Below are 23,719 nucleotides of genomic sequence, written 5' to 3'. Positions count from 1 at the left end.
GTAAATGCAAAAAAAAAAAAAAAAAAAAGAGCTGAGGGCTTTTGCTTTGTCTCTTGAAATGGCAAAAGATAAAGGAATAGCCAATACAAATGCTACATTTTCGGTACATGTCAATTTAAACCATGTCTTGGGAGTGCAGGCTTAGCTTCTGCCTGGAGGAGCCTGCCTAGCCATCACTGCTACCACAAAACTCAATCCCAAATTTCTTATTAAAAAAACCCTTTGATAAGTGAAGTTTTGGGGAGCTTTTGGGTTTGTTTGTTTTTTTTTTTTGTTTTTTGTTTTTGGTTTTGTTTTTTTTTTTTTTTCAGTGGAAATCAGGGAAAAGTGAGAGAATTGATGTAAACTCCTGTTTCTCTTTGAAGGCACTGGCAATGCAACTCCTAATGCCAATGTGTTAGCGCAGAGGTATGGGAATGGAGGCAAGTCCATGGCTGGGAGCTGCCCCTGCCCCAGCCTTGCCTCTGCCTCACCCCCTGGCATTGGGGCAGGGTCAGGCTCTCAGTCCCGAATGACACACGACTTTTTCCCAGGGCTCAATCACCCAGACTAACTTTTTGGTGAGCTTCTTGGCTTTTACTGTGAACACAAAATACTTTTGAGGCACTTCTTGGAGCTGAAGTCCAAGCTGGTTTGTGGCTAGGGCTGCAGGTGGTGAGTCCCAGCCATAGGATGCCCATTCTGCATGGTCAGCATTCACAGCCTGATGAAATGTGCACACTTTGATTTTAAGTGGTGTCTCTTTAAACAATGTTACCAGATAAATGCTGGAAATGGGATATGGCTGAAACTTCAATAAACATGACATCACCTCCTTGGCCATGCCATTTTCCTCATCTCCAAAAAAACCAGTCTATTTGAGATAGCAGGAAATCTGAATTTCAGTATGCTCTGCAATTAGGTGGTCACCTTACAACGATCATAGAATCATATCATAGAATCATAGAATGGTTTGGGTTGGAAGGGACCTTAAAGATATGTAGTTCCAACCCCCCTGCCATGGGCAGGGACACCCTCCACTAGACCAGGTTGCTCAAAGCCTCATCCAGCCTGGCCTTGAACACCTCCAGGGATGGGGCATCCACAGCTTCTCTGGGCAACCTGTTCCAGTGCCTCACCACCCTCACACTATAAAATTTGTTCCTAATATCTAATCTAGATCTACCCTCCTTCAGCTTAAAACCCTTATCCCTTGTCCTGTCACTACACTCCCTGATACAGAGTGCCTCCCCATCTCTCCTGAATGCCCACAAACTTCACATGGGCATCCCTGCTCGGCTTTCCCTATTAGCACAGTGGAAGGGAATAAATGGCCTGGACCCCGTGTTTGACAACAGGGATCACTAAAGGAAATGCCCGGTGGTTGCTTTAAGAACTGTCATAGCCAAAACACAATTTCCACAATGTAGCGGAAAATGAAAGCACAGCACTGTCTGTAGTGAGTCAGGGATGCAAATCCTGAGGCTGGAGAAAACTGGATCATCTTTGATTTAGTGCCTGATGGTGCAGGAACCACCTGGGTTTGCTAGGAGAGGGGCAGGAGGAGAGGGGCAGTTTTCTGTCAGCGTGGTGCTGACAACCACCATGGCCTTTTACCCCTTTGGCTAGTGAGTGCTGTGCTCACTTCTTACAGACAGAGGCAAAGTATCACCCCACCTTTTACCTCACCAGAAAACTGTGTAAAAAGAAAAAAAAAAAAAAAAAGCAGCTACTTCAGTTTAAAAGGTGAATTTGAGGGTAGGGGAAGAAACAGAAAGCAGCATTCAGCTCTGGGTCTGAGGCTTCTTCCGTGGCCACTCAGCTGTGTGCCCTTTTCCTGCGCAGGAGCGAAGGTACAGCAGAAACTGCCAGGGGGTCCCTTTTCAGGTACTGTAGTTAGCATTTATATATTTAATTGCAAGAGAGAGAATGGTAACTGGGGGCATGTTGGTGTGGTAACATCTCACAAAGAATTATGTCTCTTGTTATAAGACACTGGCTGCTATGTAGGAGAATCAAAAATGGGTATAAAGAGAGCAGCTACCAGAGCGTGGTGCATGGCAAAGGTGCATGCATGGAAGCTGCGAGCACTCACGAGGCACAGACCCCAGGGACAACCCTCACTTTAGCACCTTATTTCATGTAAGAGACCGGGCTGATCTGCTCAGGAGTAGCAGGGTTGGTTGGTTGCTGTTGTCCTGATGCGGCACCTCAGTGACATTTACTGAAATGAGCCACTGTGTGCTTTCCAGGCAGCAGCAGCTCCCCAGGGATCTCAAGCATTTTGGAGAGAGCACTGCAGGAATCATAAAATCCCTTCACAGTTTCCTGGCTCTCATGTGACGTGAAACTCCTGCTTAAATGTGATGGCCAAGTGCTCAGGAAATGCTCCAAACTCTCCTTGGACAGAGTACTCACCAAATTTGTGAAGAACTTAAAGTAAGGCTGCCAGCACCTCCTCATAACCTAACTGCCTGGTTATCCATCTCAGATCTTGAAACAGGCCATGCCACCGTTTCCTGAAGAAGCACGGCACAATCAGCACGTCCTCTGCCAGCACCTGGGAAGCAACATCCCTGCCAGCTAAATAGAGGAACCGTACTCTCTGGTAAATGTGTGCATCAGGCTGGTTGTATCAATCACAGTAATGGGTTTTGTGGACTATCAGCGTAGTTCAGCCCAATAAAGAAACAATTCTGCAATTTCTTTCACAAAAACAGTAGGCTAGGTCAGCAAAAATGTCTTTTGTGACAGTATCATAGACATGAAATTTGTTATTGCTGACACTGAGAAACAGAATAGAATAGAATAGAATAGAATAGACTAGACTATTTCAGTTGGAAGGACCTACAACAATCATCTTGTCTAACCACCTGTCCAATTTAAAGCATGTTGTTAAGGGCATTGTCCAAATGCCTCTTAAACACTGACAGGTTTGGGGCATTGACCACCTCTCTAGGAAGCGGGTTCCAGTGTCTGACCACCCTCTCAGTAAAGAAATGCTTCCTACTGTCCAGTCTGAACCTCCCCTGGCACAGCCTGGAACCTGCAGCTTCTTTGAAAACACTAAAATATTAAGTTCTATGAGGAAAGTGAAAAACACTGATACCTATAGAACAAAATTTATTTTATTTTCAGGCTGTTTCTTCTTTTCTTACCTAGGCTTATTCCATTGAGGAGCTGCTCCTCTATTGAACGAAACAGGAAGGAGTCCTAAAACCTGGGAATATAACCACAAGGATCTGTTTCGTTTCAGTCTGACTGGTAACCTTCTAAAAGGCCATTTAAGCCCATCCATCCAATTCAGCCCATTTGTATAGGTAAGGGTTTATGTTATCATTGTGTGAGCTATAATTTCTTGATTACAAGGGTGGAAGAGGGAAAACAGGATCTTCACGTTGCAATGCTCAGCTCTTGAAAACTGGACTCAGGGGCTTACTAAGGTATGTCTGTAGGTACAAGTATTTCTGTATAACTATATTGTCGCTTTGGATCCAATAACTTTATTCTGACATTTTGGAGGCAGTTGCTAGAGCAGCCAATACACTGATTTTAGTAAGCTACAGCGTCCTTGGCAGAATCCTAAAGTTGTGGCATAATTCAGGTCGTAAGGGACCACAGGAGGGTTCAGGTCAAACCCCACACAAAGCATGGTCAGTTACAACAGGTTGCTCAGGGCCTGTCCAGTCAAAATTTGAAAACCTCCAAGGCTGAAGAACCCACATCTTCTCTGGGCACTTGCTCCAGTGTTTGACTACCCTCATGGTGAAAACAATTCTCCTTCTATTTAATCACCCTCCCTTGTTGCAACTTGTGTCTGTTGCCTCTTGATCTAGCATTGCACAGCTCTGCACAGCCTGGCTGCACCTCTTCTGTACTTCGCCATTAGATAGCTGCAGACACCAATAAGCTCTCCCCTTGGATGTCTCCTTTTTAAGGCTGAACAAGCCCAGCTACCTCAGCTCCTCCTCATATGTCTTCCAGCCCTCTCCCAGACCTACTCCAATGTGTCAGTGTGTTTCTTCCACTGGAGACCCCAAATCTGCATGTGGTTCTCCAGATGTGGTCTCACAAGTGCTGAATAGAAGGTACTAATAAATTCCCTTGACTTTCAGCTGTGCTTTTTAAAATGCAGCCCAGCATGCTGTTGTCTTTCCTTGCCTTAAGGGCACACTGCTGGTATACATGCAACTCCCAGCCCTGGCCCTGGCTCCTTTTACAGTAAAGCTATTCCCTACCCACCTACACAGCCTGAATCACTACATGGGCTTAGTCTGCTTCAGACGCAGGACTTTGCATTTGTCTTAGTTGAACTTCATGAGGTACCTGTCAGCTCATTTCTCCAGCATCTTGAGGTCCCCTTGAAAGGCAGTCCTGCCCTCCCTGTAACAACTGCCTGCCCGGTGCCCCTGGAGGCAACGGACACATATTACCATAAACCTCCCCAGACCCAGATTACGTGTGGTCCACCAACTTGCTGAAAGTGCCCTCTGTCGTGTCCTCCAGATTGTTAATAAAGACATCAGATGGCACTGACCCCAGTATTGATTCCCCAAAGAATGCCACTAGAAATTGGCTGCCAGTTCAACTTTATCTGGATGGCTGGGCTCAATGGATGGTCATCAGCAGTACACTTTTCACCTGTTGTAGTTAGCTGTCCAGTCTACGTCACCAATTTGACTATAGGTTGTTTAAAAACAACAACAAAAAAGAACAACCAACAGAAGAATCCTTTTATTTTCAAAGTCTGATCAATCCACGAAAGAAAGAGCAGCACATTTCTGCAAAGCTCAAATAACTGTACAGCTCATTCTGCAGACGGATTTTTCTCACCAGAAAGGAAGTGCCTGTTAAAGAGAAGGAACCAGGAAGGGAGCCAGGACCAACTGTGGCCAGCATGGTTCTGCTGGCTGGTACCTTTAGAAACACATTACACCCTTCACACTTCTCCTTACAGTGTTGCTCTCCTTAAGATCACTGAACACCCAGGTGAGGATCCATCTAACCACAAAGGACATTTTAGTATCCCTGCTGGATCCTATGTCAGGGCTGCCCCGCATATTTTGATTTTCATTCACAGGTCCTATGGAAGAAATGGAGTAAAACTCTCCACGGGGGAATGCTGCCTGGCTGTGTGAGCAGCCATCTTTCCATTACACTTTGGAGGAAATCAGGTTGTCTTCCAGTGAGTTCCAGTCACCAAATTATTTTATTGTTACAATATCATGAAGCCATTTTTATTTTGTGCACGTCATGGTGCTCAAAATGTTAGTTTTCACAGTATAGAATGGATGTGACAGCATTTGTCATGGAAGCACTCAGCAGAGTATGTCGCAACTTCATTTAGTTGTGCTGTTTTATGAAGTTCTGCAGTAAAATGTGCCAGCAAATTATGTTGTATTAGTTTCTTTCTGGTGATTAACTAATCATTCATATAATAAATAGCAGCTAACTACGAGAAAGAGATTTATTTGTCACAGAGTTAGAAGAATGTCAAACTTTTCCCATTTCATGTAAAAAGGCAGAGGAAAAAAATATTTCTAAAATGACTTTGCAACATGTGCTTTATTTTAAGTCATTACTGAATCAAAACTACACAGTATACCCTTTTAACATACCCTACCCACTCAATGACTTTTTTTCTCAATAATTTCTTTAACATGGAATGAAACCTACATTGCAATTGTAAATTTTCATGCTACAATGTTCTCTAATGAGCCGTTTGTGTTCACTAATAATAGTAATTTAAGAAAAAGGCCATTTGTCAAGCTCATATGTATGTCCATATTTGGGAACTTAAAAAAAACCAACCCATCTCAGATGTAAAAATGTGACTCAGAATATGTAAACATTTTCGTATACCTGAAACACTGGAAGAAGAATACCAGCTAACAGCAAAACAATGGTTGCCTTAAATCACGGAAATGGGAAAAAGCATGTCATGGGGAGCAGAGAGAAGCACACACTATTCAGTCTTTAAAGGGTTATAAGATATGAAGTAGCTCCTTAGGTCATTGAATTCACTTTCTTTTCTCATCTAATGGAAAGCAGTAACTTCGAAGAGAATGGCCCAGCAGAACACCCCAATATTTCACCATAATTATTCTAGCCATTACTTAACCTTGACAAAGTTTCAGTTGCATGTTTTTTTTTCCTGAGAAAAGTCATTGATGTTTGGTGGAAATGTCTTCTGTGACTGTACAAATAAAATAAGGCATTTAAAGAGATTGTTACTTGTTTTCTTTTTGCTAACAGAGGTTTGTCCACAGTGTCCTTTGTACATCAAAACCTCTGCTTTTCTACAAATGGGTATGGCTAGAATGTCTTCAGTTCCCACTGCGGCCCTGGGTCTTGGGTGTCCTGAAGGCTAGTCAGCGTCCCATTACTGTAGCTTGAAAGTCAGTGATGTACAACAGCATATTGCACAATCCAACCTGTATGGCTCCAGAAAGGGTTAAGAAGGTACACTGGAGTCATCTGTGGGTTCACTCCTTTCTTTTCTCTCTAAGGGTAATGATCGTCTGGAAAATTAAATTAGCCAGACAGACAAGGATGCAAACTTTTTGTTGATTAAATTACAAAGCAATCCCCAGATTGTGGAGGAGTGGCACATTAAAAACAACAAATAATCCAACCTTCTTCATTGTTGATCCTTAATTTGAAAGGCAGCATGGATTCCTAAGGCCGTAGCTTCCAGGACTCCTTCAGTGAAAAATCATTGCTACCTAACTATAAAAGGCTTAGCTCTTAAGAGAATATTGTGCTTTTTTATTTCTTTAAAATTCAGATGAAATAAACTTGATTTGCAGTGTGATACCAAAGAGATCAATTAGTTTTTTCCCTAGTCCACTTGATCATAGTCTCTGGTGAGCGATACAGGAATATTAGTTTGGCATACAGGTCTTCTTCTAGTTCCAGTTCTCCAGTCTCTCGCACTAAGAAAATGTCAGTACACAACTTCAAGATTCGATCTACATTGGGTAGCTCCTCAAACATGATGGAGTGAGAGATCCCACTGAAAAATTCACGGACGAACTTCCCTATCACCAGGACAACCGAGGCATACAGTCCCATAATGCTGAAAAGAAAGAAAAGAAAGAGTTCAAACTATGCCTTGAAAAAGGGTAAGCCAAGTGTGAGGGAGCTCATCTACACAGCTAAGTGTAGTCTGTCAGCTGAGTGAACATTAATTTCTAATTAGGATCCTGTTTCTGCTGTGCCGCAGGATAAAGGAAAGTAAGGTCTCTTCAAACACTGCAGGAACTGGGGAACATAAACAGCTGAGGTGGCTGACTTAAATGGCTTAACCCCAGCTGCTGATGGTGATGGTCTCACATCCTCTCTGCTGCAGCTTGGAGGCCAAGATGGGAAGTCTCACAACTCCTGTCTGCTGAAGGCAGGTCTGTCAAGTTTCATATATAATATTTTTTATTAAAGTACATGTAACTGGTGACAGACTAACATTTACCTGGCCTCCCCTTCTCCTATGAGAAGGTCTCCAAAATCATGCCAGAAGGGCATATCTCCCAGGAAGGCAAGGCCTCCTGCCTTCCTCTGTCTGTGGAGATGTGTTTCATAACTGTTTCACACACAGGGTCCTGGCTATGAGACTGGGGAGGTTGCCAGAAGTGGGTAGAGTTTGGGCAGAACTTGACCCGTAGCTAAAATAACATCTTTTGAATGATTTCACTTCAACAGGAAATTGGTGTGAAGGGTGCTTCTGCCTTTTTTCCCACTGGAGAGCAGGTGTCAAGAGTAATACCATTACTTACAAATATGACACTTTCTATAGACAACAGTAATGGGCATGAATTTAAAACTCTCACAAAACCCATTTTATGGAGGTTCAAACATTACAACAAAAAAAAAGAAACAACACCCCATAACTCAGCAAATAAATCACCTCTGCTTCTATCTTACCTACATTATTTTAATTTTACGTAAAAATTCCTTCTTACCCATAACCAGCCAAGAATCCAAGGCTTGGTGGACTGACTTTATCACTGAATATGAAGAGCTCAAGACTCTCTTCAGATGTTTTGTATCTTTTTCCAAGCTGATTCAGAACCCACCACTCACGAACTCCCTCATCGGACACGTTTTTGACCAGGGAAACCGTAATGTTTTCCCATCTGCAGTCTATTAAAAAAAGGAAATGTTAATATATATATATACACACACTAAGAATTGCAAAAGTCAATCTGTTTTGAATCAGATACTTTGAACATTTTCGTGATAAAATGACAGAGCAATGTAGGAGTAAAGGTTCATTATAATTCTTCTAAAACCCATTTTAAAGCAATTCTGTACAAATGTACAATATCTAGACTGCTATGGTTTTCCTTCTGCAAATCTCATCTGAATGCGCATTAAACAAACAAAATGTTTCATATCACCTACATTTTCTTCTGTACAGATGTCAAATCATTTAAATATTTTCAGGCCAAAGTATCAATAACAGTCAGCATGTCTGCATTTCAGGCCTGAAGAAAAACAGTTAACCTGGAAGGAGGGTGGTCAGCTTCTACATGCCAAAGTGAATCTACCACTGTAAATCATTTAGGTTTTGTTGAGCAGTGTTCTTAGATAAAGACTTGTTCCTACTCTTCCAGCCCAGCAGGTTTTTCACATGTGTGTATGTGCACACGTGTGCATGTATTCTGTATGTCTGTGAGTACCTGTATGCGTTCTGATTGGGTAATAGCACTCTGAAATTCAGTGATTTATCTAAACTGGATTCTTTGCAGTGAATAAGGAAGGAATAGCTAAAAAAAATAAAAATCCTTCAGTGTCATTATTTAAGCTGAGGAGCTACATTTGCAGACATGCAGCATTTGTGGTAAAGTTTGTGGTAAAGTAGTAGGGAGATGCGAAGTGAAACTTGCCATCACTTCCTCAGAAAACAAGGGAAAGCAGTTTCTGAAAGCAGACTTGAAGGAAAGGAACCAGACTGCATCCTTACTGTTAAATACAAAGCTGAAGTATATCCAGATGCATTTTCTGCCTTATCCTGTATTACCTCATCTCTCCCCAACTTTGCAGGCACCAGGCAGAAACCATTGTAAGTGCATTTCAGACTGAGGTGCCCCATAACAGCTCAGTGAATGCACAACTGTGAGTGCTGTGTTGCACTTCTTTCAACCATACTCTGTTTTCCATGGCCTGGACACATACCTGGCAATAGCTGCTTTATGGGTTTTGCCAGAGAATCACTAGGAGCCTTGATGTAGTACGGGTACACTGTCTCTAAAGTTCTGGAAAAAATGAGAAAGCAAATATTTCATATTTTTATACCTCTAAAAAGATTTAGAAATACCTAACAGGGCTATACACAGTTCCCAGTAATTCTTGGCTTAAGCTATGATTTTATAGTGTTCAGATGTCACATCTGAAAGTTAGCTGGATTTATTAGCTATTTTCTGTCAGTACTTCAGCAGGGAGCTCCATCCATAATGTCGCCATTCACATGCCATGAATCCCACACACCTGGGCCATGTGTGTTCACAAGGAATGTAGACTTTATATTTTGTTCCCCTTTTTAACAAAGCTGCTTTTATAGTCAGCTATATAAGCAGCACAATGAAAGGCAACACATCATCAGTAGTAAACACGCTAGAAAAATATGTAGCTAGAAAAATATGTGTCGAGAACAGTTATTAGTTCAGAACTGCAGTGTGTTTCAATAATAACACCTGAAAAGAGTGAGAATTTTTGTCAGAAACTTTCATTGGGAAATATTTCCACAGTTTGTAGGAGGATTTCAAACTTAAAAAGATATTTGCAAAAGTTCTTCCACTTGACTCAAAATTAAGTCACCTTTAGGGGGAACAAATTACCAGCATCCAAAGAGAGAGACATTGCATTAAAAGCGGAGATACTGTCCTAACTTTTTCTTCAAATGACTTACAAATTCTAGGAAAGGGGAGCTCTCAGGGAAGTCCTGTGACCCTTCCTACATGGCACACACCAGGCCGAGGAAGAACAGAGGTGGCCAGTTTAAAATCCCTCCTGATCACTCCAGCAGGCCCAAAAGCTAGGTAAGAGTTCAGAAGCTAAGTTGTACCAGCAGAGGTGGTGGCAGAAATCTCCCTGCTGAAGTAGTCAAATGGCTACTAGCTGCCACAACCATTTTTCCTTTATTGGAAAGTAAAAAAAGCTTAAATCAACAATATTATTGCAACACAGGCAAATGCAGGTGTATCGTCTGTGTTACTGCTTGACTCCTGCAAAGAGAGAATTATCAATGAATTACCTCTTCCCACAAAAGAACAAGATCTGCCCTCCTTGGCACTACATCACCTAAGGAAATATTCCCGTATCCTCACACAGCAGAAAAGTAAAAGAGGCATAAAATATTTTTTAAATGCAATTATAAGATGTGCAACAGCAGTCTGTTTGGATGTACAAGTGTGCGTGGGTGCAGAAAAATAGCTGTGCACAGAAGAGACAAGTCTCATTTCCACTTCCTAACAGACATGAACCTCTCAGAGTTTTCACTATCCCAGCTGGCCTCAGCTTTAACTTTTCAACTCTTGTGGCCACAAATCAGATCAGGAGGCCTTCAGGGATGAGGCGCTGGCTTAGCAGTATTTAGAGACTACTGCTGTAAAGTAATCCCCAGTAAGCAGGCAGAAGAGGAAGAGCCAAACTCCTTTCAAATTTGAAGAGAGGCACCACTGCTGTTAATGCTATATGGCTATATCCATAGAACAACGTTTGATATTCATATGAAGAGCATGCTCTTTCTGCCTTGAGAATTTCCATTACAGGAAAAGGTCTGATGTCAGAAATTACAGCAGATGTTACCCTTTGACCGCAGTGACTTAACACTTCCTTGCCAATCTAATACTATTCAAGAATAACAATGAGAAATACAGGCTGGAACAAAAAAATCATCAATACAACATCCTCAGATCAAGCTGAACTGAAGTAACCCAAAGGAGAGTTTAACTATGAATATACTGTAATGAATTTGCTCATTCCAATAAATCAAAGAAGAGTAACTAATAGCTTCACCATGTTTGTTGGTGGTGTTCCAGTGTTCATGGTCTTCTCAGCCTACATTTACCATAGGAAATAAACTTTTACCTTTAATGTTACTACTATGTGACTACAATGCTGTTGGCCCCTGTGAACAAGGCTCCATCTGAGGGGCACAGATGGGCAGAAAAATAATACAGTTGCACAAGCCTGACCTCAGGAAATTAGGTTTTAAAAGGGAAGGATTTCATATAAAAAGGCAAAGAAAATAACTTACACCTTTTCCAATTGCTGTCCAGACATCATTGTAGCAATATCTCTTCTGGTGTTCTCTGGTAGGACAAAGGTAAGTTTATCTGACGCTATTTCAGCTTTGGCACCAAGGGTGAGATTTCTGTTGTAAGTAAAAGGGAAGACACATTGGCAAGCTACTACGAGAGCGTAACCTAAACACTTGTTTGCTGAATGCTACAGCTAGTTGTCTAGCTACTCTAACTGCACTGACCCTGGCTATCCCAGTCCTTGCAAAAGCAAAAATCATGCTACCTGTACCTGAGAAGGTGTGTTTTCCCATGGAGGATATGTAGCATCTTTAAAGATTGTGGTGGGTTAACCTTGGCTGGATGCCAGGTTCCCATGAGGCCCCTCTATCACTCCCCCCTTCAGCAAAATAAGGGAAAGAAAATAAGATTAAAAACTCACGGGCTAAGATAAAAGCAATAAAAGCAGTTTAATTAAAGAAAAATCCAAGGCCACATGCGGAAGCAAAAGAAAAACAAAGATTTTATTCTCTACTTTGCATCAGCAAGTGATGTCCAGCCACTTCCCAGGAAGTAGGGCTTCAACATGTGTAGTGGTTGCTCCTGGAGACAAACGTTGTAACAACCAATGCCCCCCTCCTCCTCCCTTCCCTTAGCTTTTATTGCTGAGCTGACATCACATGGTATGGAATATCCTCTTGGCCAATTTGGGTCAGCTGTCCTGGCTCTGTCCTCTCCCAAGATCCCGCCCACCCCTGGGGCCCTGAACCTAGGGGGCAGGGGGATGTTGGGGAGACAGCCTTGAAGCTGTATGAGCACTGCTCAGCAGTAGCCAAAACATTGGTGTTATCAACACCTTTTTAGCTACCAACTCAACAGACAGAACTATGAGGGCTGCTATGGGGAAGTTAACTCCATCTCAGCCAGACCCAATACAAAGGTGTATTTTGCCAGCTGACTATGCCTTTGTATGTATTACAGGACAATGACAACAGATTAATATAATTTTGCTCATTATGTCAGTCAAAACAGAACAGGAAAGGGAGCATGCTGACTCTGACTTTAGGCAACAGGACTGAGCATTACCACACATTCTGCACCAGGGCAGCTAAGGATGCTGCAGTCAACTACACCTTCCCAAACCCCTGCCTCAGCCCAGAAGAAACATGTGGCTAACAGGCTGATAGGACCCCCATGCCTCCCCCCAGTCTTCACACCAGCTGCAGAACACTGCTGGGGCAGGATCAGCTTTCACACAATGCCTTGTGCCATGCCCTGTGGTTGGGATGCAGCAGCTGGGTGAGGCAGCTCCTGGGCTGCTGGAGGCTGCAGAGAAATGTCCCCGGCAGATGATGTGCAAAGGCAGAAAGCATGTATGCTGCCTGAGTGACACAAAAGGCTCATCTTACAGCTGCTTGTGGTCCCCTGGCCTAGACAAAAGACAGCAGTTTCCCTTTATGGAGAAAAAGTGAAAAGTCACTGGGGTAAATCATTCACAGTCACAATGTAATCCACAGGATATAATTCGAGGGTGAAAAGGTCTCTTTCAACTAGTCTATGAATTTTTGTAGTTATGCAAGCATATGGGCAAACTGAGCAGCAGTATTAAAAATTAATATAAGGTTCAGAAATGGAGTGATGTAATTCACTAGTAATACTGTATGCTTCCAGGAAAATAGGGGGGGGTCAAATAAAGTTGAATTAAGGGTTCAGATTCATTGCAAGCCTATTTTTGACTGTGGAAGAACTGACCCAGCATGTTCAGAGCTCCCACAGTGATTCAGCTGACCTGTTCCTTGTGCACAGTCTTTTGCTGAGGATTGTTATAACAATCCAGCGTCTACTTCCAACAAAACAGGTAGATACGGGGGCTGCAAAGATACTTAATTTCCATGGAGTGATGACTTAACTCCAATTTAATCCAGCAGTCTACAGGGATCCCAGTTGGCAGACAGTAGCCAACAAACCACCTCAGTGACCGGGTGTGCTCTATCCTGCATGCAACTACTTTATATTCTAGGCTGTCTCTTGCAAAAACTTCATTGTAAAGTAATAGTTCACTGAGGCCAAAGGAATCATAAGTAGACACAAAAAAGGTCTGAACAAAATGGATCTGTGCCATTGTGATGTTATTTGCATAAGAAAATCTCTGAGTATATGCGTATTTAAAAAATACACAGTTCCAGACTTGCTTCATAAGAGGACCAAGCACTTCTGTTTGCATTTCCTCATAGTTTTTCTGTCTTAACTTGGTCTAAGTATTCAGTTCCCATAAACACTATCAAGGGGCAGTTCATTGCAACATCTCCATACAAAACTGGCTAAAACTTTCTTACTTATCACTCCTTCCCCTCAAGTCCCATTGAAAAATGCGCCCCACCTTTTTAAATAATATACTTGGACGTGGTTTCACTTTTTTTTTTTTTCCCCTTTTTCTTTTTAGAACTGCAGACAATAAATGTTTTCCTGGGTAATGAAGGCCACTTCCTTCTGTCTCTCTCCTTCCCACTTTCAGTGTTTTTGCTCTGCAGTACAATAGAATTCAGTGAAAAACTAAATAAAAAGTGCAGCATGGAACTGTTCTGCTGAGTGACTGATTGGCAAATGATCCATCAGCCTCATAACAGCCATGTTAATTACCTTTGAATGCTCCACGAAAGCACTACAGTGAACTCAGCTGAAAAATCCAGCAGTCCCTGTATCATTTTCTCTCTACTGGGAGGGCTGATGGTCCATAAAGAGTTTGAATTTCCCTCTAGATCTGCTAGAGTTATATCTTCTTTTCCATAGCCCTCTAGAAACTGCAAAGCAGCCTGTAGATGTAGAAGAGGAAAAGAAAATTTCAGTGCAGTAATACTCAAGCACAGAGCCACATTTCCCAGTCAAGCAGAATTGTTAATGTTTGATTAATTGTAAGTGCCGTGGTTTGCATGGATTATTTTCCTCAGGTACCAACTGGGGTTTTAGATGGGACAGGTAATAAAATATAGCCAAGCTAAGAAGGCAAAACAAAAATGGTCACATAGGCCAAAGTGAGTCTGGTAGAGTCTATTTAAACTTAAATGAAAATTTTACTTTCGTTAAGCATCTTTCTGCATAGAAAGATGTCTGCAAGGATGAGGCAACTTGAAACTGGTAACTTCCAAATTGGATCAAGATTACAATATTACTGCTATAATACATGGACTATTTGGTAGGATCTAATATAAAAAAATGTTAATTCTTGAATGGGCTAGAAGCAAGCACTTCTTTTAAAGTTGTATCTGATCAAACCCCAGTTAATTCTATTAATTACTAATCTTTTTCATATAGAAACTTGTGATAACTTTGTGCTTGTTGCACCATAAAATAGTGAGACTATGTTTAAATGTTTATGTTTTGACACTTTAATGTCAAAACTTTCCTATGCCATACACACTTTCTTTTGACAGCAGCACATCTCCTCACTGGGAGGTGAAAGTTGTGTGTGCTATAGGAAGGAGCACGGGGATTAAAACTGCCAACGCTGTTGTGTCCCCACAGCATGTTTATTTTGGCAGTACAATGGCATGACATCTCCTGAAGGTTTGTGTCATTTAGAAGGGAGGTTTTTATTCACATGACAGGACAGCTAGGGTTTTTGTCTTCTATGATTTTGTGCAAAGATGTCTACATTAACGGTAACCTGTCTCACCATAACCCATCCCTGTCCTGACAAATGATCTGTCTGAACCTTTACTCATGCAAACCCTCTTCATGGAAACATCTTCCAAATGATGGCAGCACTGCTGACCACTTGTAACTACATAAACAAAACTCACAAAAGGCCTCCATGGAAACATGCACACATTTTTAAGTAATGAGGTATTATACATTTCACTTACAGTGTTACCCCTATAGCTTCCCAGAAACGCATTGAAACCAGTCTGATTCAAATCCTTGAGCTGACTCTGTTGAGCACTCATTGTAAAAATAGGCTGGGAAACAAAAGAACACACACTTGTAACATTTACTTCACATCAGCTGCTACATACACAGTACAGCATCCTGTGCATCACAGTCCGAGACAATTATGGCACTCAGTTCAACAGGAGAAGGTTATGACCTTATTCCACTGAGAAACAAGCTACCTCCAAACATCTGATTTTGGCCTCTGACTTTGTAATTTGCAGAAGTCTACCCAGGGAGGTGGTTGAGTCACCATCCCTGGAGGTGTTCAAGAAACATGTAGATGTGGTGCTTAGGGACATGGTTTAGTGAGTTAGGTGGTGTTGGGTTGGACTTGATGATCCTTGAGGTCTTTTCCAACCTTAATGATTCTATGATTCTATGATCTTATATTTACCATGTGGACCTGTTCTGAGTGCACCTGATGTAGGATAATTTATCCAGATTCCACTGCCAGTAGGTTCTGGTTTTATCTTGCAAATTAAGATAATATTTTACATCAGTGATACATTAATGTGTTTTTAAACCCAAAATGGATCATTTGTCAGAGCTTGCCTGATCTCTTCAATAAGGCAGGAGAGTTCAATCCAATGAAGGGAATAAGAAATAGCACAAGGAAATACAGTGCAAAACCAGGCTTTGCTTTTAGTCTTCTTTTTTACCTGATAACCTCCTAGAGTTATTGTGATTGATACATCTAGAGGCTTGTTGGTGATGCCTGCAACAGATTTGATTAAAGACATGAAGAGCAGTGGGAACCAGACAATACAAATCAGCAAGACGATAATCATGCCACCCATTCCATACTTCACAACTTTCTTTTTCTTCTGGCCTCTTGGTTGGGGATATCTCTGCAAAAGCAAACAGCAACATGGTAACGTCTCTTCTGTCAGAGGTACACTTGGTATGATTTCATAGGTGAACATATAATAAACTTAAAGCTTCCCATCTTCTGTGGTAATTTGTTACCCATTGTCAGGCCAGATATTTTGAGATTTTTAGCCAAAAAAAAACCATAGACACTGCATAGACATTGAATTTCTGTTGACAACAGAGAAAAGTGACAAATGAACCCATGTCAAGTGTGTGTCTGGTCTAAAAAATATTGTACACCTCTGCGGTTTTGATTCTTCACAACCATAAAGAAGAGAAAAATTAGGCAGGGTAATTAGAATTTTTTGTCTGGATGACTGCAAGCACGAACTCACAGGAACCAAATGTAAAATAATAGCAGCAACAGTGATACAACAATTAGTTAAAAAAAAAGGATACTGGGAGTGACCCACTTTCTTGTATTTGTCTTTCCAAAAAGTTTTCTCTCAAAGCTCCTTAAGGCAGAATTCCTCATAGAGCTCGAAATTATGAAAACTGTATTTCAGGGAAAAAAAAATTGTTTGCCAGCAACTGACATGCACAATCAGTAGGATTGTCTGATATTTCACTACGTCCACATTCATTCCACACCTCACATACAGCATTTCTAAGAGCTGTTCACAGGTCTGACCCAATCTCATTCTAGTGAATCCCACAGCAACTGCATTTAAATAATGTTTAAAGTTTTGTTGCTGTTCCTAAAGTCTTGGCACTGCTGACGTAACATCCTTCCCTTATCTTCTGAGACCAAAAGTGACTTTGCTTTTATCCTTCTCTTTTCAAAGCAGATCACATGGCATGTCTGTTCTGCCTTGTCCGTAATTCCTTCCTTCTACTTACTCGCCTCATGATTGAATACTTTAATAGCTTCACCATCCGACAAAATGTCTTACCATCACTGTAATTTATTTTGGTGTATTCACTTACAGAATTTAACTCCACACAGTGTTTTAGGATTCTGTCTTTCATGCACTGCATACTGCATGTGCAAAATAAAGATGCATTGTATTGCACTGCACCTCAAACACACGCCAGGAATCTGGCTTTCAGGAAATTGTTCTTGCTTTACAACATGAATCCATAAAGCCCTAGGAGAATATTAAATTTGTAATACAATGCTATATTTAAAACAAATCAGTTACTTTTCAAAAGCAGTGTATCAGGTCATTTGTCTTGCACTACAGAATACTGTTTTCATTAAAATACCATATCAAGATCACCAAGGGTACATTTTTTGTCTGTATGAGATTAGTTCAGGCACCTTTAATGATACAGAACAGCTCAGAGAGCCTCCAGCAGTCAAAGCACTTAGGCGTACCACTCAGTGTGAGAGAGAGACAGAGAGAATCAAAGTAGCTTGAACAACACTCATAGAGTCATGGGTAATTATTTTGCTACATGGCATTAGCACACACATGCTAGCTTAGACATGGAAATCTTCCCATGTCAGATCTATGCTCTATCTATACAGAGTGATCCTGTTGTAGTGTAAAAAAATGCAGTGAGATGGACAGTCAAAGTAGACCTGAATTATTATTTCTCTGACTCCTGAAGCCTCTGATGACACTCCATTCATGGCAGAAATGGAAGTCATACAGAAAAAAGTCTATATGCAAGATTTCTGTGCACTTCAGTTCTGACTTAATCTAAGTGACACACTCGGAAAGTAATTGCAATTAAGAGGCAGGATTATAATAAAAGTAGAAATACGTCAGTAACACTTAAAAATACAGCCGTTTCATTGCAGATGTACAATTTCTGACTGGTTGGGTCACTCTTAAAAGAATGCTTAATTTCTTTTTCAAATTGGCAAAATAAGCAAGCATATGGTTGCAATCTTTATAGCGGTTATAAGGAATCCAGAAATTGCAAGTTTAATTTGAACTGAAGCTCAAATGATTTAGAGACCGATATTTCAGTCAGACAAATGGTGGGTTTATCTGGCCTGCAGTTAGGTTCTGGATGTGCGGGGACCCTCCTGAGATGAAGCAGCCAGCTGAGTTCTCTCTGCGGTCACACGGACCAGGTGTGGAGGCATGAGCTCTTCCTTCTACAGACCTTTCTCTCAAGATACAGTTTCCCTGCTACTGCAGGTTACTCATTTAGTTGTTAAGGACAAAGTGAGCCTGTGGGAATACCAGGACTTTCAATTCTGGCCTTGAAACTCAGGCATGCAATTAAGGTAGGAGGCACATGCTTGTGGAGTTTATGTTAATGGTGGAAAAATCAGCTGGGCACAAAAGAGAAGTTTTGAAACTTCACTTACAGTGACTGCCAACTAACAGAAAGAACCCCATAGTCTGAATATTTCTGAACATATACACCAGGTCTATCTTCTAACAAACTGTCCTTATGGTGGATTTCACAGTTATTTGGGGACTCATGATTATTTCTCTTCATTTCTGCATGGGGGAGAGGAGGCCTGGATCACTCATATGTGGCTTCCTTACTTTTTCTGACTCTCGCCAGCACTTCAGGATGAATATATGAGCATAGATATCTTCAACACAGATCCAGCTGGAAAGACTGAGAGTGGTGTCAGTCCAAACCCAGTCCATTACTGCTCTCAGCTCAGTCAAAAATGGAACCAGGCGGAACCTGAAGGGAGACCACAGCAGATAACTTGTCAGAAATATGGGGATCACCTTAATTGAGCACAATAAGTGTATTTATGACAAGAGGAAGAAATAAGCCAATGTTAAAAGACAGTTTAATGGGAGATTTTGCAAACACAAATACAACCATATCCCGAGATTGCACAGCTAGTAATGTTTTGGGGGGTGGTATCTTTTGCCATAGCTCATGCTGTCTTGTCAGGCCATAAACATGCTTTTGCATCATCATGCCACTGATGGAAAGGTACAAGAGAGACTTTCTGGTATCCCCAAATTCCTTTGAGCTGGCATTGGAGTAGAGAAACATCCTTTCCACAGGATGGTGGGAATTTGTTTCATACCTCCTTACACCAAGTGGTGCACGGCTTCTTTGCAGTAGGTGGGCAGTCCCAGCTGCATACGGAATTGGGCATTATGACTCAGGATTAAGCAGCAGAAGAAGGTGGGCTAGCAGGAAACCAACATGCATATAGCAGCTGTTCAAAGTTCATCATTCCCTTTACTAGTCCCATACTTTTCTGCTTGGCCAGGTCACAAAGACTATTTCATGTGAAGAAATCTTTAATCTGTAACTTTTTCTACTGGAATGCAACAAGCCCATACTGAAAATATTGGGAAAAGACTGAAATTATTCTAGCTTTTCTGTGAAATACGTATATGCTTTGAACTGGTTTAATCACAGCATCATGGTAACAGCATAAGCGGAGGGTGGGGCATGCCTCCTTAACCCCACCCTTCACTCTGATGTGACACTGTGCCTGTTACTTGCACTAAAATTCCTAACTTCTGAAGAGTTTCAAGTGTGCAGCACTTCTCAAAAGATACACAAAAGAAATATTTTTTGATTCATAGCTCTTATTTATCATGTGTATTGTCTTTCACTTTAGTCTTCTCACCTGCTGCGGTAGAGCCTGTAGACCTACTCCAAAAACTCACTGGGATTTGATGCCTTACTACTTTTTAGCACTGTAGAGCAAATAACATTATCTGTTTTCTAGCACAATGTGTAGCCCCTATCTCTGTTCATAGAGGTGATTTCTTAGGAGTTTTAAAGATGTCTCTTCCATAGGGGCCCGAATGGCTGAATGGTATGTCAGGCTTCTGGATTCAGAGTGGGAGACTGATTTTCCGGAAATTTGCATTCCTGAAAACTGGATTACTGAAATTGATTTTTTTTGTGGACTACAGGGGACAAATGGCATATACAGAGTGTGCTGTGCAAAAATTACTGTCTCATTTCCAGCAGCCTGTGAAGAGAAGTCATTAATAACCCCAGCATCTCATGATAACAGATCCTTAATTCACAAAAGAAAGGAGGAGGGTAGTAGGTCGAGACTTACCCTTGAAATAAGAACAAATTGACATAGTTATAACTTTTTGTGAGGAAGTTGCCGAGAACACGAGTTGGATATCCGCAGCGTATCTGATATGCTGATAAGCCAAAATAAACACATTTCACAAAATACCAGAGCTGGGCAACTGTGTTGTGGCTAAATTTCCTGTGATGGAAAAGACAGATAAAGGAAAATGATAAGCTTTGTATCTGTGTATTGACCAAATTAGCTTGAAATGTTTTGTGCTCCTGGCAGTTTCCCTTTCCTGAGACCCTGTGAAAAGCCCTTGGTTTCTGACCCCACTGCAGGGTTAAAACAGTATTTGAAAGATGCTGGATGAGAAAATTTATAAACAGCATCTGTTGTCACCTCAGGGTCACAGGAGAGAGACTGGGAATAGACTTCCCAAAGAGTGAGGGCTCTGGGGCAGTCCCATCTCCCTCTGGACGCTAGAGGTGCCTTTCTGCCCAACGCAGGCCAGTGTGCCCTTGGCTCCCATGATGGCACATCCCTCTGGGAGCCCTGGGTAGATGTTGTTTCTCTTGGCTTTTCAAAGGGCTGACATCTGAACTGAATCTAGGCATCTTTAATAGCTATTTGTGTTCACAGGGGCACCTCCAATGTCATAAACTTATAGAGGAATCGAAGGTGGGGTGACCTGTGAAGATCATATTTTTCACCCTCCTCTGCTTGAATCAGGCCTAATTACACCAAGTTGTTCAGGGACTTGTCCAGTTGAGTTTTCAATATCTCTGAAGACAGAGATCCCACAATCTGTCTGGGAAACCTGCTCTATTGTTCAACTACTGTCACGTTGAAAAGACTTTTCATAATATCTAACTGGAATTTCCCCTTTTTTTCCAACTTGTGGCCTCTTGTTATATACGAAAAGACCTTAGTTTCTCCTCAATGCTGTCTTAATAGGTAGCTGAAGACAGCTCTTCACTTCTCCAGACTGAACTAACGCTGTTCCCTCAACCTCTCTTCACATGTCATGTGCTCCATCCCCCTAACCATCTTGGTGAACACGTGCCACTTCTGACTGCAGTTCAATAGCATGGTGGAACTTCAGGAGATACCTCATGATGGGCAGTATTGGTGAGCCAGACATGAACCAATATTCTCAATTACATCCTGAAAACTACTTTCATTGTGAAATTTGCAGAGGCTTCTAAGAATCAGTCTGGTTTAGAAGGAATACAGGAGGTTTCAGATGCAGATTTGAGATTAAACTTGACATAAATTTTATAAAAGCACATATAAAGTCAAACTGATTTTATCGCCTTTCAAGTGACCAAATCAAGCCAGAAGTTTCAACTGCAGTATTATCAATGTGCAGTAGATAGGAGATCCACTTGAAAAATGCATTTTTTTTCAAGTTGAGGCACAATTACTACTGCACTGAGGAAAAATATTTGGTTTTGAGAGGAAATGAGACCTTTCAGTCTTTCTTTACACTATGGACCTATTTTGTTTTTTCCCAATGGAATAACTTGATTGTTAACAAAGTGCAATGTGCCCAGGTGACACACTCAATTTCCCTGTATAATCACAGAATCACAGAATCACAGAATGTTAGAGATTGGAAGGGACCTCGAAAGATCATCTAGTCCAATCCCCCTGCCGGAGCAGGACACCTAGATCAGATCACACAGGAACGCATCCAGGCGGGCTTTGAATGTCTCCAGAGAAGGAGACTCCACAACCTCTCTGGGCAGCCTGTTCCAGTTCTCTGTCACCCTCACCGTGAAGAAGTTTTTCCTCATATTCAAGTGGAACCTCCTATGTTCCAGCTTGAACCCATTGCCCCTTGTCCTATCACTAGATGTCACAGAGAAGAGCCTGGCTCCATCCTCCTGACACTCACCCTTCACGTATTTATAAACATTAATTAGGTCACCCCTCAGTCTCCTCTTTTCCAGGCTAAAGAGACCCAGCTCCCTCAGCCTTTCCTCATAAGGGAGATGCTCCATTCCCTTCATCATCTTTGTGGCTCAATGGAGTGAGGTAAATACTTCAAGGCAATTTAAAGTCCTAAGAGGGGAGTTAGCCAAGCACTAGAGAGGGAACCTTAACACTTCTGCAGTACAGACTGAGGTGGTAATTGCCTTGAGCCATGCAATGAGAAATGTTAGATTTGGGGGTGAACGTAACAAGGCACGTGATACAAGACTTCACGCAGCGGGTGACCACCTCCACATTGCCTCCAGAGCCATCTGGCAGGAGCAGGGGAGGAGAACTTTCGCTCTTCAGAAGAGACATGGGTTTTAGACATTCATCAGTCTAAGGAGATTTAAATCCACAGTTCATACATTCCAGGAAAGTGCTAAATTATGTTACTCTGAGAGAGACATTTTCTCCTCGCTCTTCTAAACCAGCATGCAGCAGTCTTGGGGAACCAAATCAGAGGCCAACATTGTCTCAGCTGAGGGCTCTAATCACTCAATGATAGGCAAGTTCTCTTTCACCTGCTTGCAATTTGGCCTAAGTTGAGAATATTTTTGTACATACTTAATTCTTCCTCAAACTTATGTTGGCCACAGTCATTGCTGTGTAAAGGCACTGCAACATTCTGCTTATAAATGAGACCAGGAAGAAACCTATTCGTGATTCCAAAGCTTAGCTATAACCAGCTCAAATTTGAATACAAACTTGGTAGAGCATCAGTATTCAACTCCTACTGCCTGATTATAAGTGTCATACCTTTCTGTCACTCCAGGCAAGATAAAGAACATCCAGAAATGTATTCCAAAAACAAGGATGACCTGGAAGATGACCTTCCCCATGACAGTTTTTTTGAGGTACAGTGCTCGATCTACCACCATAGTACCAAACTGAATGAGCACCATCACCAAAAATGCCTCTGGGACCTGGTCTTCTGATAACGAAGAGGTGATATCTGCTGCTGCAGAGTGTTTCTGAAAAGGAAAATATAACAGAGTGGTTGAGGAACCTGACATGAGACATAGCATCTACAGTATATAAATCCTATTGAGGATTTACAGACAGATGCCTCTGTGACATACCCCAAAAGCCCAAAATCCAAACACAATGATGATGAAGTCCACTGTATCTGCGAGGAACATCAGCACATACACATCAGTCACCGCACTGTAGTCTGGATGAATAAGATTGTAGAAAAACTGTCTGATGGGCACATACACCTGGAGAGTCCTAAAACAACATAGACCACAATGTGATTTAACAACACTAACTTGCACTGAAGAAAAGTATGGCTGAGCATGATATGCTTAATGCTTTTAAAGATATCTAAGATCTACTCTGACAGCCTTCACAGGGCTTCACAGACACCAGTCCCTTGTTCTGATTACTTCTAAACCACTGTACTAGCATTTGTTCAGTAGAAATATTCATAGCCAACCAAGTTCACACAGCATATTTAGCTTTTTTGAGGCAGATGCTATTTGAACAACTGCTGATTTGTCTGATGTTCAGCTGTTGAGGCTTAGAGTGAAAGCATTGACACAATGAACTGAGTACATACCCATTCATCCCCTTGAATTAACAGAAGTAGTAACCTGCTGCCTTTAAAATGCTTTTTTACTGCTTTACTGTTTGTAACCTCCCCCTCAAGCTCACACAACTCCTCACATTGCTCACTTTTTAATTGTAAAGGCCTTGGCTTTGATCATTTGTTCTCGAAACTTTTCCATAAGAAGCTCTTTTCTAGATTTCTGCTTGATGCTTAATACACTGCTTCCTTTCTGACTGCTGTTTCGTGTACTGGTAC

General features: G+C 41.6%; 1 protein-coding gene across 1 annotated transcript in view; it reads right to left on the bottom strand.

The window, feature by feature from the left end:
- Positions 1-5,875: 5,875 nt before the first annotated feature.
- The window catches only part of PIEZO2 (piezo-type mechanosensitive ion channel component 2), a gene marked incomplete at its 5' end in the record, with an annotated part of 89,937 nt that continues 72,093 nt past the window's right edge, over positions 5,876-23,719 (bottom strand). The window contains 12 exons of the mRNA XM_010078967.1: positions 5,876-7,057; positions 7,938-8,118; positions 9,154-9,233; positions 11,237-11,353; positions 13,860-14,032; positions 15,083-15,175; positions 15,809-15,997; positions 18,470-18,617; positions 19,975-20,133; positions 22,672-22,886; positions 22,995-23,142; positions 23,590-23,719. Of these exons, the coding sequence (XP_010077269.1) occupies positions 6,805-7,057; positions 7,938-8,118; positions 9,154-9,233; positions 11,237-11,353; positions 13,860-14,032; positions 15,083-15,175; positions 15,809-15,997; positions 18,470-18,617; positions 19,975-20,133; positions 22,672-22,886; positions 22,995-23,142; positions 23,590-23,719 (1,886 nt within the window). The remainder of the gene's footprint in view (positions 7,058-7,937; positions 8,119-9,153; positions 9,234-11,236; positions 11,354-13,859; positions 14,033-15,082; positions 15,176-15,808; positions 15,998-18,469; positions 18,618-19,974; positions 20,134-22,671; positions 22,887-22,994; positions 23,143-23,589) is intronic.

The sequence above is a fragment of the Pterocles gutturalis genome, unplaced genomic scaffold (assembly GCF_000699245.1).
Source record: "Pterocles gutturalis isolate BGI_N339 unplaced genomic scaffold, ASM69924v1 scaffold21608, whole genome shotgun sequence".
Taxonomy (NCBI): Eukaryota; Metazoa; Chordata; class Aves; order Pterocliformes; family Pteroclidae; genus Pterocles; species Pterocles gutturalis.
This window is presented reverse-complemented; position numbering and strand designations above follow the sequence as displayed.